The sequence below is a fragment of the Centruroides sculpturatus genome, unplaced genomic scaffold (genome assembly GCF_000671375.1).
Source record: "Centruroides sculpturatus isolate CEXI.00-Female unplaced genomic scaffold, Cexi_2.0 scaffold1645, whole genome shotgun sequence".
NCBI lineage: Eukaryota > Metazoa > Arthropoda > Arachnida > Scorpiones > Buthidae > Centruroides > Centruroides sculpturatus.
In genome coordinates, this window is record NW_019385796.1 from 129,884 (window position 1) to 144,908 (window position 15,025).

Sequence of the window (15,025 nt, forward strand, 5' to 3'; positions counted from 1 at the left end):
ATTACCAAAAATTTCAAATTTATTTGCAAAATAATTAGTCAAAAAAATTAATAATATAAAAAAAGAATAATGTTAATATTATATATAATATAATATTAAAGCTATTCAATTTCTTATTTTCAGAAAATAAGTACATCGTCTACATATTGAACATACATTATCATTAGCGCTTCATACTTCAGCAACACTGCGTTTTCTTATTTTCACAAACACCATTAGAATAATCTAAACATATGAAGTTATCACATATATGCAGCTATGATTAGTCATACAATTTTTACACATACACTGGTAAAATGTTAGAATATGATATTACTTTCAAAACATTGTCATGCATTTTCAATTTCTATAATTGATAACTTTATGTTGTTTTGACCCTAATACTGTAATTAGTTAATAAAACAAAATGAAAACAATTTGTGCCATTTGAAAAAACTTCACTATAGCACAAATATTCACAAACTACTAGTATCTAATAAACTCAATAAACTCTTATCATGTTAAAATATTTCATGTACTTTGTGATTCAGACTGATATTAATTGAACAGATCAGAAGTATTATTGTAAGAAGATATTAAAATGGATAATTACTTATGCTTGATTTAAACTTATCAGACAGATGCCATGTAGGTAACTGAAGATTAATCAAATAATCCAAAATTTGTTCATATTACTCTCTATTCATTGTCTAACTTGGAAGAACAAATTTTTTGTGAATGATTTTTTTGATGTTATAGAATGTTATCAGCATTAGTTCGGGTTTTGACTTTTGAAACTGAAATTATCTTACATTTTTACAAATTATTCAAATAATACAGAAGATTGTTATTATGTGCTTTTTTATCAATCAGTGGGCTTCAGTTGAACTTCAATTGAACATAAAAATGTTCTAATGTGTTTATGTGCAAATAACAGATGAAATATATTGTTTGCACATATTTCATCAAATATAAGCTTAATAATAAACTATGCTTTTAGCCCACAACTTTAATTTAGATAGAGTTAGATAGCCTAATAAATAGTATTTAACAATTTGGAGGGCTTATCACACCAAGGCCAATGGAAAAAAGACCTGATCTTTTATGACCACATTGTAAAATGAATTGTAACAAGGTAGTTGGCTTCACACAGTCTAATGGATTTGGTTTATTTGTTTTGTTTAAGGTCTTGAAACCAATTATTTTAATAATATGGAACTGTCTACCAGAATTTGGAAAATGTGGGAGAAAATAAGACATTTACTGGTCCCAAATAATGTGATATATCACATTATTATATAAATAAATTTTATGGTCAATAGTTTTAGTTCTTTAGTACATGGGTTGTATTAAAAATCATAAATACAGTGCACTGTATATATCAAAAATTGTTTTGTATTGGTTAACTATTAGTGTTATAATTATATGTTGGTGCTGTGTTTGTAAGCTGATGAGGGGTCCTTGTACCCGAAATGCATCCTTACCTAAATTTGAAGGTGATTATTAAAGACTAACTTTTTTGTAAAGATCTGGTCTTTTTTTCTGCCAGCCTTGGTGTGATGAGCCCTCCTAATTGTTAAATCCTATTTATTAAGCTATCTAACTCTATCTAAAATTTAAGCTTGTNCCCGAAATGCATCCTTACCTAAATTTGAAGGTGATTATTAAAGACTAACTTTTTTGTAAAGATCTGGTCTTTTTTTCTGCCAGCCTTGGTGTGATGAGCCCTCCTAATTGTTAAATCCTATTTATTAAGCTATCTAACTCTATCTAAAATATAAGCTTGTTGAAAAGAATAATGGCATTAGTCAACTGTGATATAAATTAAGTCTTTTTCCTCAATACTTTTGTATTTTTGTGGTAAACTCAAATATAGAATTTTTTTAATTGCTAAATTTTATAAATTAAAATTACATAAGATATAGTAAATAAGTTTGAATAAGTTGAATATATTTTAAGAGAGATATTTGTTGTTTTCAAAATGAAATTATTAATATTTTGCTGTAAAATAAATTATTAAAACAAAAAGATTTTTTTATGTGAAATAATTTATTAAGGCTTTAATAAATAGAAGTTACTATTTTTTTTTATAGATCTTTATTTTGAGAAAATCCTGTTTCTAGATTTTATAGAATCAATTTTCAAGTTACTAAAATATAAAATTAAAAAAAAAATTTGTTTAGAAATGTTAAGAATAAAGAATATTTTAAAATAATTTAAAACATAAATGAAGAATATTTATAATAAAGATTAAAACTTAGTTAAATTTCATTTATAACTTATGTAAAACATTAAATTATTAAATCATAAAATAAATATAAAAATAAACATGAAAAACATTTTTGTCAGTCTGATATGAATGAAATAAAATTCATTTAATAATTAGCATTTCAACAATTACTGTTTGTTCTTACTGTGTAATAAAACAGAATATTAATTATTATTGACTGCCATCCTACTAATTGGACTTTTTTTATATATGCTGTTGCTACATAATTTTTTAATATATTTTTATTCAATATATGTAGTTATTATATAAATAAATAAATATATATATATAACTACTCACCACACCACACTAACTTAAAAAATTACGCTCACGGAACCAATTTACAGTGTGGTAACATGAAAAAATGTCAAAAAACATCGAAAAACGAACGTTTTCGAACCTCTTCTGGGCTCTGCATCAGGTTCTAACGGTTTTTAGATGGAAATTCGATTAACAAATGCCGTTTAACTAAGAGTTCAATCTTGAGTTTGAAACGATTTACAAAAAATTTACGTCGCACATGTGCAATGGGTCGGCCTGCCTGGATACAAACCCTTTGACCAATCAGGACCAAATTCCACATAGTTACTCTCTGGTACCCTACAGAAAATGTGGACTACCATAAATCTCGGACACCTCAGTGATCCTCTCTGATTTCATCCCCCACCTCTAAACTTCCAAACCTTTTGAGCATTCTGGACAAATTTTGCACAGTTACTCTGCCACCCTGTAGGAAACATAAGCTATCTTATAATAAAGACGACAACTCAACCTTCTCCCTGAGTTCCTGGCAATGCTGGGCATTCTTTGCTAGTATCAAATAAATTTTTAGAAGAAAATATTATAGTTTTTCTAGTAAAAGGACATTCATGTATTAATCATTTTTGTCATTCTTTGCTCTTTGCTTCACAACCAATTTATATAAATGTAATATTATATAAACTTAATCTATGCCTTATGTAGACTCTTTAAATTATGTGAAGTTATATTTATCTAACTGCTCTTTATGCTCATTACAATAATAGAATGAAATAGATACAACATATTTTCTAAAATCAATTCAGTATAATAAGCATTGGAGCATATGAGTGCTTATTATACTAAATTGATTTTACAAAATATGTTGTATCTATTTCATTCTCTTATTACATTTATTACATTATTTATGAATTTAATAATAAAATAGAAATAAGTAGAGTAATAATTTAATTTAATTTTAGTAAGTACAGTAATACTTTGGTTTTCCTCGATAATGTCTGAAAACAATTGGCAAAATCTGAAACCGATGAAAACCGAGGCAATTATTTCCATATGAATCAATGTAAATCTAATTAATTCATTCTAGACACTCCAAAATACATACCAAAAACACATTTTGTACAGAATAAATATAGTGTTTAATACTAAAAACAATAAGAAATTAATATAAAGTAAATATAAAAGACTAATATGATGGCCACTGAAACAATTGATTGCCATCTAACTGTTTGATTGATCCAAATTAATAATAACTGTTTGACATCTTTAATTGTTTGCAATCTGTTTCATTAGCACATTCACATTATTCATTACATTAGCTCTCTTTATTGCTTCCTTTTTCACCACAATGGAACGTATCGTAGATGGTGACTTCTCGTACATGTGGCTGATTTCAGCAATCTTAATGCTACTCTCGTATTTTGTAATGATTTCCTTCTACAACGTGATCATGTTCCTGGCCTTCTTCGAAGTGTTGGTGGCTGAGGAAACTTTCTATGGTCCCATCATGGAGTTAAAAAGAAAGGAAAGCAATGGAATTGTTTGGCTAGACGTGCGGGTAATGCTCACACAATGAGAAACAATGCCACACTGAGCAGGTAAACGTGTGGGTCGCTCTTTGTTTTCACAAAATTACCACTGAGATTATGTGAGCACATCAAAGAAATCCTAGGCAACCAATGAAAACTGAGACAAATTTTTTGCGGAAAAAATCAACAAAAACTGAAATCGACGATAACTAAAGTCAACAAAAACTGAGGTATTACTGTATAGAATACTATAAATTAGAAAATTGGGATTTATTATCAAATGTAAGTTAAGAATTTTTTAATCTCATCTGTGTTATTTCCGATATATATTGGGGTCGTGACCTATCACCTGCAGGATTAAACTTGATATATCTCATTACAGTATCAGTACGTTTTTGGAACTAGATGTCGCTAGTCATTATAATTTTTATATTAAAAATAACTTCCAAAATATAATTTTTTTTGTTTTTATATTTATTAATATATCTATTTTGTTTGTGAAAAATAAAAAAATAATTTCAGACAATACAATAGCCACGATTATTTTTTTTTAAACATAAAACTTTTCATTAGACTTAACATTGACAAAAATTCAACATGGCGGCCACATGTAACAGAGAAAAATTTTAACATGGGATAGATTAATGTGCATATAATCTGAATATTTTCAATAGTTTTTATATATCAACTGTGTTCAAAAAAATACTTAAGAACATATCATTGAGCTACAATTCCCTGCTCTACATTATAACTTCACTTCAAATGCTTACGTGATGCTTGAAAGTTTCTTAAGTGATATTAGTAATAAAAAAATAATACAATAAAAACAGAATATTTCATATATAACATTATAAAGATATGTTTTATAAAATAATTAGATAATAAAATGAAAAATTTTATTACTATTTTAATATGTTCATTAACTGTATTTAAATACAGAGAACCTTGCTATTTTGAACTAACGGGACTTGTACTTGTTTGGCTAAGTGAGTGTTTTGGATTATCTAAAAATTTTTTTTACTGGTGTATTTTTTATGTTAATATGAGTTTGTTAATACATCATGGTTGGATGAGCTCATTGTATTATGTCAGGATGACTGTCACAAGTTTGTTTTTAATTGATTGTATGTGGTCTGTGTAAATCTATGCAACCAAAGTTTTAACTTACATGAAATGAAATGACGTAAGCACTATATAAACATAAATATGGGAAAGGATTCAATTTTTATGTCTTATTTCAGAGATCAACATTTGTTTTTGCTCTTTTATCTGCTGGAAAACAATAAAATGATAGGTTTATGATTTCCTCCTGTTTGTTACTACAACCATAAATATGATAACAAATGATCATCTTGAATTATTGTTACACATGCAATACCAAAATTTAAATATACTGTAAATTACAGAAAATTAATGTTGATTTAGCAGATATATGTCATTTGCAAAATCTTATGTTCTGCAGTTCATTTTGGAAAGTTTTTAAGCTGTACAATTAATGCCAATTTGTTAGTTTTCCTTAATTTCACTAAAATAATTATTATAAATTTTAAAATTGTTTATATTACTATAATTTGATTTTAGTATTTTTGGGTTTCATACACGTAAACTAGATATGATTTTTACTAAATGCTTTTATTTAACTTGCTTTGTGTCATGTTCTCAAATCTTCCAACTCAAATTTCATCCATTACAAATTAAGATAGAAGGCTGAAACTTTGAGGATATGCCTAAGTTAACAATGCATGATAGCAATGATAACAGTGCATTTTAATGATGTTTTAGGGAGTGACCCACTCCTATCATCCTCTCCCTCTCAAAACCCAATAAACATAACTAAATGTAGAATTTCTTCAGTAATATCAATTAGACATGGATATTTTAGATGTATTGTAGTGAGGGTGGCTCAACCCCCCTGTGTTTTTAAAAGCAATTAAAAAATTTTTTATTGTTGGATTATTACAATATTACTGTCTTATTTTTATTGAATATAAAACTTGTTTTATAAGGTTGTTTTTTTTTTAAATTTTAGTAAAAATAAAAGATGATACTATTTTAAAAATTGAATTACAACTATAGTGAAGTTTTTTGAAATGTTGAATATTTATTATTTTTTATTTAAAATGAAAAAGAATTTTATATAATGTTGACGTTATTTTGAGACTATTTTATTATTATTATATTCTTTATACTATATTAATATGATTAAATATATTTTGTAATATATTTTAATAGTGATAAAAGTTTTTTAAATATGATAACTAAATTTATTTTAGATCCATGTGAATCCTTGCTTTTATCATCCTAATTCAGAGAAAACAGCCAAAATATTAAAGAAAGATACTGCACAAAAATTAGAACCAGGTGATTCTTTTTCATTGTTACCAAGGGCATTTCGTTACCAAGTTATGATGGGTGATTATCAGAAAGATGAAGAACAAGAAAAGTAAGTATTGAAGAAATTTTTTATTTCTTTAATCATCAAAATTTATTTTTATAAAATTTAAATTTAAAATATAATTTATAATTTTTTTTAAAAATCATTTTATATAACAAAGAACATCACATAAATGTCCATTTCATATTTTGATGATTTGATTCTCAGGGTTTAAGCTAGGAAAAAATTTTCTGTAGCATTTTAGCTAATTTTACTAAAAGAGTTGTAGCAACATTTTAGAAACCATAGCTAATATTTATCATTTGTGAGACTTCCCAGAACAATACACAATACATTATTGTTTAAACATTTGTTTATTCTCATAGATACTGTACCGGTACATTATTACAGTGTACTGCACTACCAATATAACCATAAATCTATTGTTACAACCGACAAGTATCATACATTATTGAACAATAGTTCTTGGTTTTGATTTACACCAGGCAACAAATACTGAATGAAAATCAAATTCTCATCTTGGGGCTATTTATGGAGATGTTTAACGAGTTACTGACATTTTTTACATCAAGACAGTTTCCAATTGGAGTTTTTATTATTATCATCTCACTGAAACCTTTCACACTCAATAGTGTGCACTGGGTGTGAAAGAACAAATATAATAACTATTGACATAGGAGGGTAAACTGAGAGAAGGTCATTTATGAATATAATTTTATAAACTTCAGCTAATGACATATCCTTACATCTGACAGCAACAAACCTTTTAAACAAATTCCACTCCATCAGAAATTGTGTTTTTAAAATTACAATATTAATTTAACAATTAAGTATTCATTTATTGGAAACTTTTGTGTCTACAAAGCAGAGAATACATGATGCCCCATACACAAGGTGACATCTGTCAAGGTAGTAGTAGCAATGAGAGATTGCACTTGGTTGGTACTAACTGTCCCATTTTAGGAGAGATAGGGTTGCCACCTGGCCGGTGTTGGGTCAGTTTGGCTGGTGATTGACAAAAATATTTAAGAATCGGCAAAACAGTTTAAAATATAAACAAAATTATATTTTAATTGAAAAAATATTAGATTAAATTATTATTTTATATTTAGTATGTTTACTTATAATGATAAAACACTTGAATACCAGCTTAAATACTTTTTTGGCAACACTAATTTGTTTAAACAAAGATTTTCAACTTTTTACATGGGTCTATGTCAGGTTTAACAAGAAGATTGCCACTATTTAAGTTCAAATTTTTTTTATTAAACTTGACAGACTCGTGAAAAGGGTCAAAAACGTTCTTTTATAGAAATTAAAGTGTTGCTGAAAAAGTATTTAAGTTGCTGTTCAAGCTAAATTAGTTTCAGCTTATACAGAAGGGTTTTTTTATTGATAAAATGATTTTCCATTATAACTGACTATTAAAGTTTTTGTTATGATTTACAAATGATGCTGTAATATGTTGAATTTTCTAATGTGTTTCACACAATTCTAAGTAAAAATAATTGTTCACACTACATCTACTGCTGTTTTGAGTTTTAAAAATTGATTTTTCAAGATGAATCAGTCTAGACATTCATTTAATTCTTCTTTTCCTCGAATTGTGCATTTAGGAAAACTTGGCTTGAGTAAATAAATTTAAAACTTGGTTAACTTATGATGATGATATTCATTGCATCATTTGTTGAACCTCATTTAGTGTTAAATATGATGGAATTACAACATTTACAAGATATACCTATTGTGAGAAGCATTAAAAAGGAAGCACATCTTTTCATTACCTCCCCCTTGCCCTGGTCATCATATCAGCCAATGAAACAGTTTTCAAAGATGGCGACCTTAGATGACATGATGGGATAGTTTTTTTAGGGGATTAGCTGTAGTTTGTTTGGGGGTAGTGTTGCAATATTAACTTTATCTGCAATAAGATTACAAATTTATTTTCTACTATACAATAAAAGCATGCCTACCTACATATAAATGGAGAATTTTCAGGTTTCTTTCTAAAGATCAATTCTGGATTTCCCAATTGTTTTCTATTCTTAAGCTCTCTCTGTTCCCAAGAACTTGTGCTAGGTATTTGAATACATCTCAGATGCAATACTCATGAGCTCACATGATGACGAACAAGCTAATTTGAATACCAGAAACTATTGTCTGTCTTGCTCTGCTATTGGAAATTATAATTGTATTATAATAACATAGAGACCAAGCTATTCTGTGACCTGACTATTCAAAAAATTTTAATACAGTGGTACCTCGGTATACGTCTGCTTTAAAATACGTCCAATTCAGAATACGTCCTGTTTGGACGAAACAAATTTTGCTCGGTATACGACTTTTGTTCAGTATATAATTCAATTATACGCGCCATCTATGAACAAGTAGCACTATCGGTGTACTACACCAGACTAGACGTTCGCGGTGCCATGTTTTATAACTTTGTTAAATTTCTTCTGATTTTAATTTGTAAGTAAAATTTTATTATTTTTATTAATCATGAATTGCAAAAAGGCAAATGAAAAGCAACAGAAAATTTAAAAAAAAATGACTAGAATTACAATGGAACTGAAAAAAGAGATTGTTGAGAAATATGAAGGTGGCATGCTCGAGATTTAACTGTTTCATACTGTATTCTATGAACAACAATATCGGCATTCGTGAAAAATAAAGACATTATTAAATCTGCTAATGTTTCAAAAGGAGTTGAATCAATTTCTAAACATTAGATCATGTTGAGAAATTGCTTTTGCTTTGGATAACTGAAAAACAGTGTGCTGGCAACAGCGTATCAGACGCAATTATTTGCAAGAAAGCTAAAAAGATACATGCTGATCGCATGAAAAATCAAGCAGGAACTAGCCAGGAAAGCGAGGTATTTAAAGCCAGCCATTTTTTTTACATGAGAACAGATTAATCATTTTTGCATTACTTCTTATGGGAAAGGTTGGTTCGGTATACATTCTATTCGGTATAAGTCAAAACATCAGGAACCGATTAAGGTCGTATACCGAGGTTCCACTGTACTTTAATTAATTGCTAAATTTAAACTCTAATCATCAACAGTTTTAATCAGCTTGTTCTCAAATATTCTATACTAGTTAGTTACTAATTATGCTGTACAGTGCAAAGTGACAGCATCATGTTACCTTATTTAAATTCTTTTTCACAAATTATATTCATTGCTTGTTTTCAAGAACTCTGTTCTTAGAAACTCATTTGATTCTTAAAAGTATTTGATTCTACCTCTGGTTAATTTCAACAAAGACTAATATTAACCTTGTGTTTGTATGTCCCCTTGTCACTTATTTTTATGAAATGGTTCAAAATCATTTTCAGAATACAGTTTGTTATGCTCTGTGGTGACTGTTTTACCTCAAGATAATTGTATTCATTTGTCTACAAGTTGAATCTTAACCCAAGATCATATGTGGTAGTGGCAATTTTTTGCATCTACTAGTTTTCATTTTTTTGCTGGCATTTTTCACCAAATTGACTTACTTAGCTGTGCTTCCATGATATTCTTATGCTACATGTTATCCATATGACTATGTAAAAATCTTGGTCAAAAAATTTATACACCTATCATAGGTCCTCAAAAACTGCTGTGGAAAATTGCTGCCTTGTATATGTGATTGCATATAATTTTTCTTTATTGTCATACAGTTGACTGCATATGACAGTGATTTTCTGCTCTGATGTCATTTACTGTGACCTGATATCATCAACAATGATCTTATGAAAGTCTCTCATGATGGTCACAAGAGGTAGTCACAATGCCATGGATGTTTGCCAGCTATGCATGACATAATGACATAGTGGTCTTCAAGTCACTATGACCTTGATTGCGTGTCTCTGTAACGTAGCCTGAAGTGCTATGAACTTCAGCAATTTAAATGCTTTCACAAGTTTATTTCATGCCTGTAAAATATAGAAAAATTATTTTCTGGTCCTTCTGAGAAACAGCCATCCTGTCACTTATTTCCAGCTGAACTCATTTCACATTAGCCCATGCTATCACAATTTGAACGGCTCACTAAGGGAGCTGTTGTAAAGATGTTAATATGTAAATAAAACAATATTTCATAAACTAAACAATGTAGAACATTGAAATTTGGCATGTGCAGAGAAAACCTATCACAGGATTTTTCAGAATCATCAAATTTGAGGAATAGCAATTACATGCAGCATAATTACCTATGAAAAATCAGTAGAAAATTATTGCCTTACACATGTAGCAATGCTAAAAAAAGCCACATGTGATCATAGATTAATTTTATATTTTATTTGGGTTAAAGTTACTTTCTTAGCACTCAAAAATGTCTTCTGTTTCTGTGTTGGATAGGTTTCCAATGTACAGTGAAATTTAACATAGAAAATTTCTTTGTTCCGAAGGTTTTCTTCTTTAGGCAGTTTCCATTTTATTCAGGTTCTGTCAGACAGCTTTTACTGTCTGACAGAACCTGAATAAAATTTTACTGTATTTTTGTAATTGACTTTGAATAAGTATACATGAATGAAGTCGGAATGAAGTTTTTTGTTGATTTGATATACAATATAATTTTATAAAGACAATAAAAATCTTTATAAGTTTACTTTTTTAAATAAAATATTTTCTGAAATCAAAATTGTTATTAAATGATAAGATTTAAATTTACTTAGATGAATTATTATGTTAAATTTTTAAAATAGTAATATATAAGTATATTTATATATAGCAAAATACAAAATAATAAAGATGTTGAATCAGTGCAAGAAAATGCTGACGAAGAAATAAAAATGGAACAAGAAGAGCAAACAGCAGATGATTATGCAACTGAAAAAGGTATGTTATATTACCTATTATGATAATTTACATTTATTTGAATATTCTTAACTGAATTTTATGCATTTTAATAATAAACTATTTCAAAATATAGTATTTAAATCTATGTTAATTTTTTTTCTTGTACTTATTTATATATGTTCTGTTTTAAGAAAATGTAAACATTTTTTATCATTTATTATCTGTTTTGGGTTATAAAATTTTTTATCATCATTTTTGGCTTATAAATCAATGCAGAAAGAGAATTGAATTATTTAAACCCACCAATTATAATTAATGTTAAGTTGATTTTGAATTTAAATTAAACAAATATAACAAGTATAATAATTATTATTCAATTTATTGTCAATTATTTGATACAAGCCAGCATTTTTTTACATTAGTTAATTAACAATACAAAGGCAACATTTTACAATTAGCATAACTATCAGGTCAGTCCATAAGTTCATGCGTATTTTATGACCTTGAGAAAAATCTTGTTTTGCTGTTAAAAATGCCAGTCTAATGTGATACTTTTTACACTGAAGTGTTAAATTGGATCTCATTCATATAATACTGTTCAGAATTGGGAACATTTCAGTTGTTTATTTTCGTTAAAATGGAAGTAACAGATGAATATAAGAGACATGTTTTATACTTTTTATTTTTAAGTGATGAGAATGCTACAAATGCAGCCAAAAAATTAAATACTGTTCATAATCAAACTGTAATAAGTGTAAGGACTGCGCAGAAGTGGTTTGAAAGATTTAGAAATAATGATTTTAGTGTGGAGGATAAGGCTCGTACTGGAAGACCCGTTGACTTTGATGATGATGCTCTCTCTGCACTAGTTGAAGCAGAACCATCTTTAACAGTTGATGAAATTGCGGAACGTTTAAATTCATCCCATGGAACTGTTCATAGACATCTACAACAAATCGGAAAAGTTTCAAAGCTAGGAAAATGGATACCACATGAACTGTCAATAGCTAACTGACAACAACGTCAACTGCTCAACTCAAAAGCTTCAACTGGGAAATTTTACCTCATCCACCATATTTGCCAGATATTGCTCCCAGTGATTATCATCTTTTTCGGAGTTTGCAGAATTTTTTAAAAGGAAAAACTTTTGAGGATGAGAACAATGTAAAAAAGGCTATTTCTGAATATTTTGATTCAAAACCGAAATCATTTTACAAAGACAGGATTAAAAAGCTACCATCAAGATTGCAAGAAATTGTACAAAATAATGGTGAATACATTATAGATTGAAATAAAATTTAGTTAAAATTTTTTGTTGCTTTTTTTGTAGATAAAAATGTGCATGAACTTATGGACTGACCTGATGTATATATATATCATTGTGTAAAATTGCTTTTAATAATATATGTTAATAGAATCCTAACTATAATTCTATAGAACTGTTTATTATATATTGCAATATACAGGGTCCATACATACCTGTAAAGTCAGGAAATCCACAAATACTGCGGAATCTCTGTTGCTCTTGCTCTTTTTTGATCAGAACACACCTTTAAATTCGGTTTGGTAAAGGAGATCTATGAAAACTGGAGTGACTAAACAAATGGCAAGATTTGTCGTGCTTATATATCTTGTAAACTATAAATGATAATCTAACAATTCAAATTTTTCAGATAGAAGGTTTACATCTGTATTTAAAATGATGGGTAGTGGAGGTGTGCAGCTTTGTTGTTGTGAGGGGCAGTGAACTTTTGGATCATGAAGCGATAAGATGTTGAAATTGGTGTCAATTTGTACAGAACAACATGATCTACAATATTATTTAGTAATAATAATTGACAAAATAGAATTTGTAAAGTTATAAGCTGATAAGTGTGCAAGTTGAAGAAAATTTTCATAATGTTGAAGAAATTACAATGGAAAGACGAACAGAAATGTAAGAAATGTATATTATTGGAAAGAAAAATTCTAAAGGAATCAGAAAAGTCCAAAATGACTAATGTCAAACAATGAAGATTGTATAGTGTGTGTAAGAAAACCAAGCATGTCAATTCTGACATGAATATTTTGAGTGTGCTGCCACCCAAACTGATAGATATTGACTTGGAATGTGGATAACCAACAAGATGATGATCATTTACATCTTATCCTTCCTCTAATAACACACAGACAGATTCACACCTTAAACAATTGTGATTGTGTCCCATACACAATCCTCCCAATTTTTTTTGACCTGTGTGACATTTGGTTAACTCATTGCAGTCAGTTGCTGTCATGGGGAGGCAAAGAACTGTCAGTCGGCATAATGATATTGTGTATGGGACATTTTGGAACATGTGGCAGGACTCACACAATTGATGTAGTTTTATTTGTTGTATTCTTCACTGCTGCTCACATACAATATGTGGAGATAATAATCTTGCCAATTTTGACGGATTGATGATTTGTGATATGTCTTTTCTCTAACTGCAAATTTGTGTCCACCAGTGGCCAACCAGTCTTCATACCCTGAACACTGGGAGTTTGGTTGTGGGTTTGTGCCTCACTTGGACAGGCTGGCCACATGGAGTTTTCTGGGTTTTCTCTATGTCTGTAATGCCTAAATAGGGGCCAGTTTTCCTTAAAAAGACCTCCCGGAAGGCATCCCCTAGGCAGATTGCCCAGGTATTGCATTGCCATAACTTAACAAACAAACTAATCAACTGCAAATTTTTATTTTCAGATGGCTCATAGAATTTCAGAAGTATACCAAAACATCACCATAGAGTTAAAGTCAGGTTTTCAAAAACACCATTGACAAGATCCACTTTTCTACCAAAACGCTGCCACTTCCACTATAAATTTCAGGGAGGGATGGTAAAAAATGTAATGATCTTGAAGGGGTCTCTTCTGGACCATGTTGGCTCTCCATTTATTGCAATTCTGAAGTGCTTCAATTACCTTAGTCACTGCACATGTTCAGTAAAATTGCCTTCTGGTTAGAATTGCCATCAAGTACAGTGGTGCCTCGTATAACGTACTCAATCCGTTCCAGGTGCACGTCCGTTAAGTGAAAAGTCCGTTATACGAAACTCATTTTCCCATAGAAATACATGTTAAAACATATAATTTGTTCTGCAACATAAAATAACCATACTATACCATAAAAAATGAAAATGGAGCAGTCACCAATTATGCTGGATAGTCAGATGTTGTGAGGAGGAGGTGGAGGAACACTTTCTTCACACATTCATACAGATAGAGACTTTTTACACATTGCAGCAGGTCTCTTTTTATTGTTTTTTAATCAGAGTCAGATTCAGGAGAGGCTACCGGAGCTTGCAGGGTCAACTCCACTTGTTCCATCTTTTGTTATTTGGCAGCTGGCTTCTTGAAAATCATGTCCAAGGTGGTCTGTTTCTCTCTCTTTTTCAACACCTGTCGGAAATGACGGGCAAGGGTGTCATTGTACAGATCCTGTTGGCCTCAGCTCTGTTCGGATAATAAGTGTTGGTAAACTCCTGAACCTCTCTCCATTTGACAAGGAAGTTTTTGTCAACTTTCACTCCTTCTGATGATTTCTTGCTTTGTTTCAATTGAAGTCATTTTTCTGTTTTTTTCAGAAGCCATGATTTGCACAACACTTGAATAAATGTAAATACCCTACACTAAGGTGATGTACGTAATAAACAATGGAGCAAGCCTAATCCCAACGGGAGCTCTGTACTTCAGATATACTAATAATATATTCTAATAATACTAATATATTATAAAAATAGCATATTGTCATTGGCAACGGCAAAAGAGTGGAAACATCATTCGCACTT

General features: G+C 29.5%; 1 protein-coding gene across 1 annotated transcript in view; it reads left to right on the forward strand.

Annotated features, from left to right (window-relative positions):
- LOC111642186 (aprataxin and PNK-like factor) overlaps positions 1-15,025 on the forward strand; it is a 38,476-nt gene that overhangs the window by 13,526 nt on the left and 9,925 nt on the right. Inside the window, exons 3-4 of the mRNA XM_023388488.1 lie at positions 6,309-6,478; positions 11,152-11,258. Of these exons, the coding sequence (XP_023244256.1) occupies positions 6,309-6,478; positions 11,152-11,258 (277 nt within the window). The remainder of the gene's footprint in view (positions 1-6,308; positions 6,479-11,151; positions 11,259-15,025) is intronic.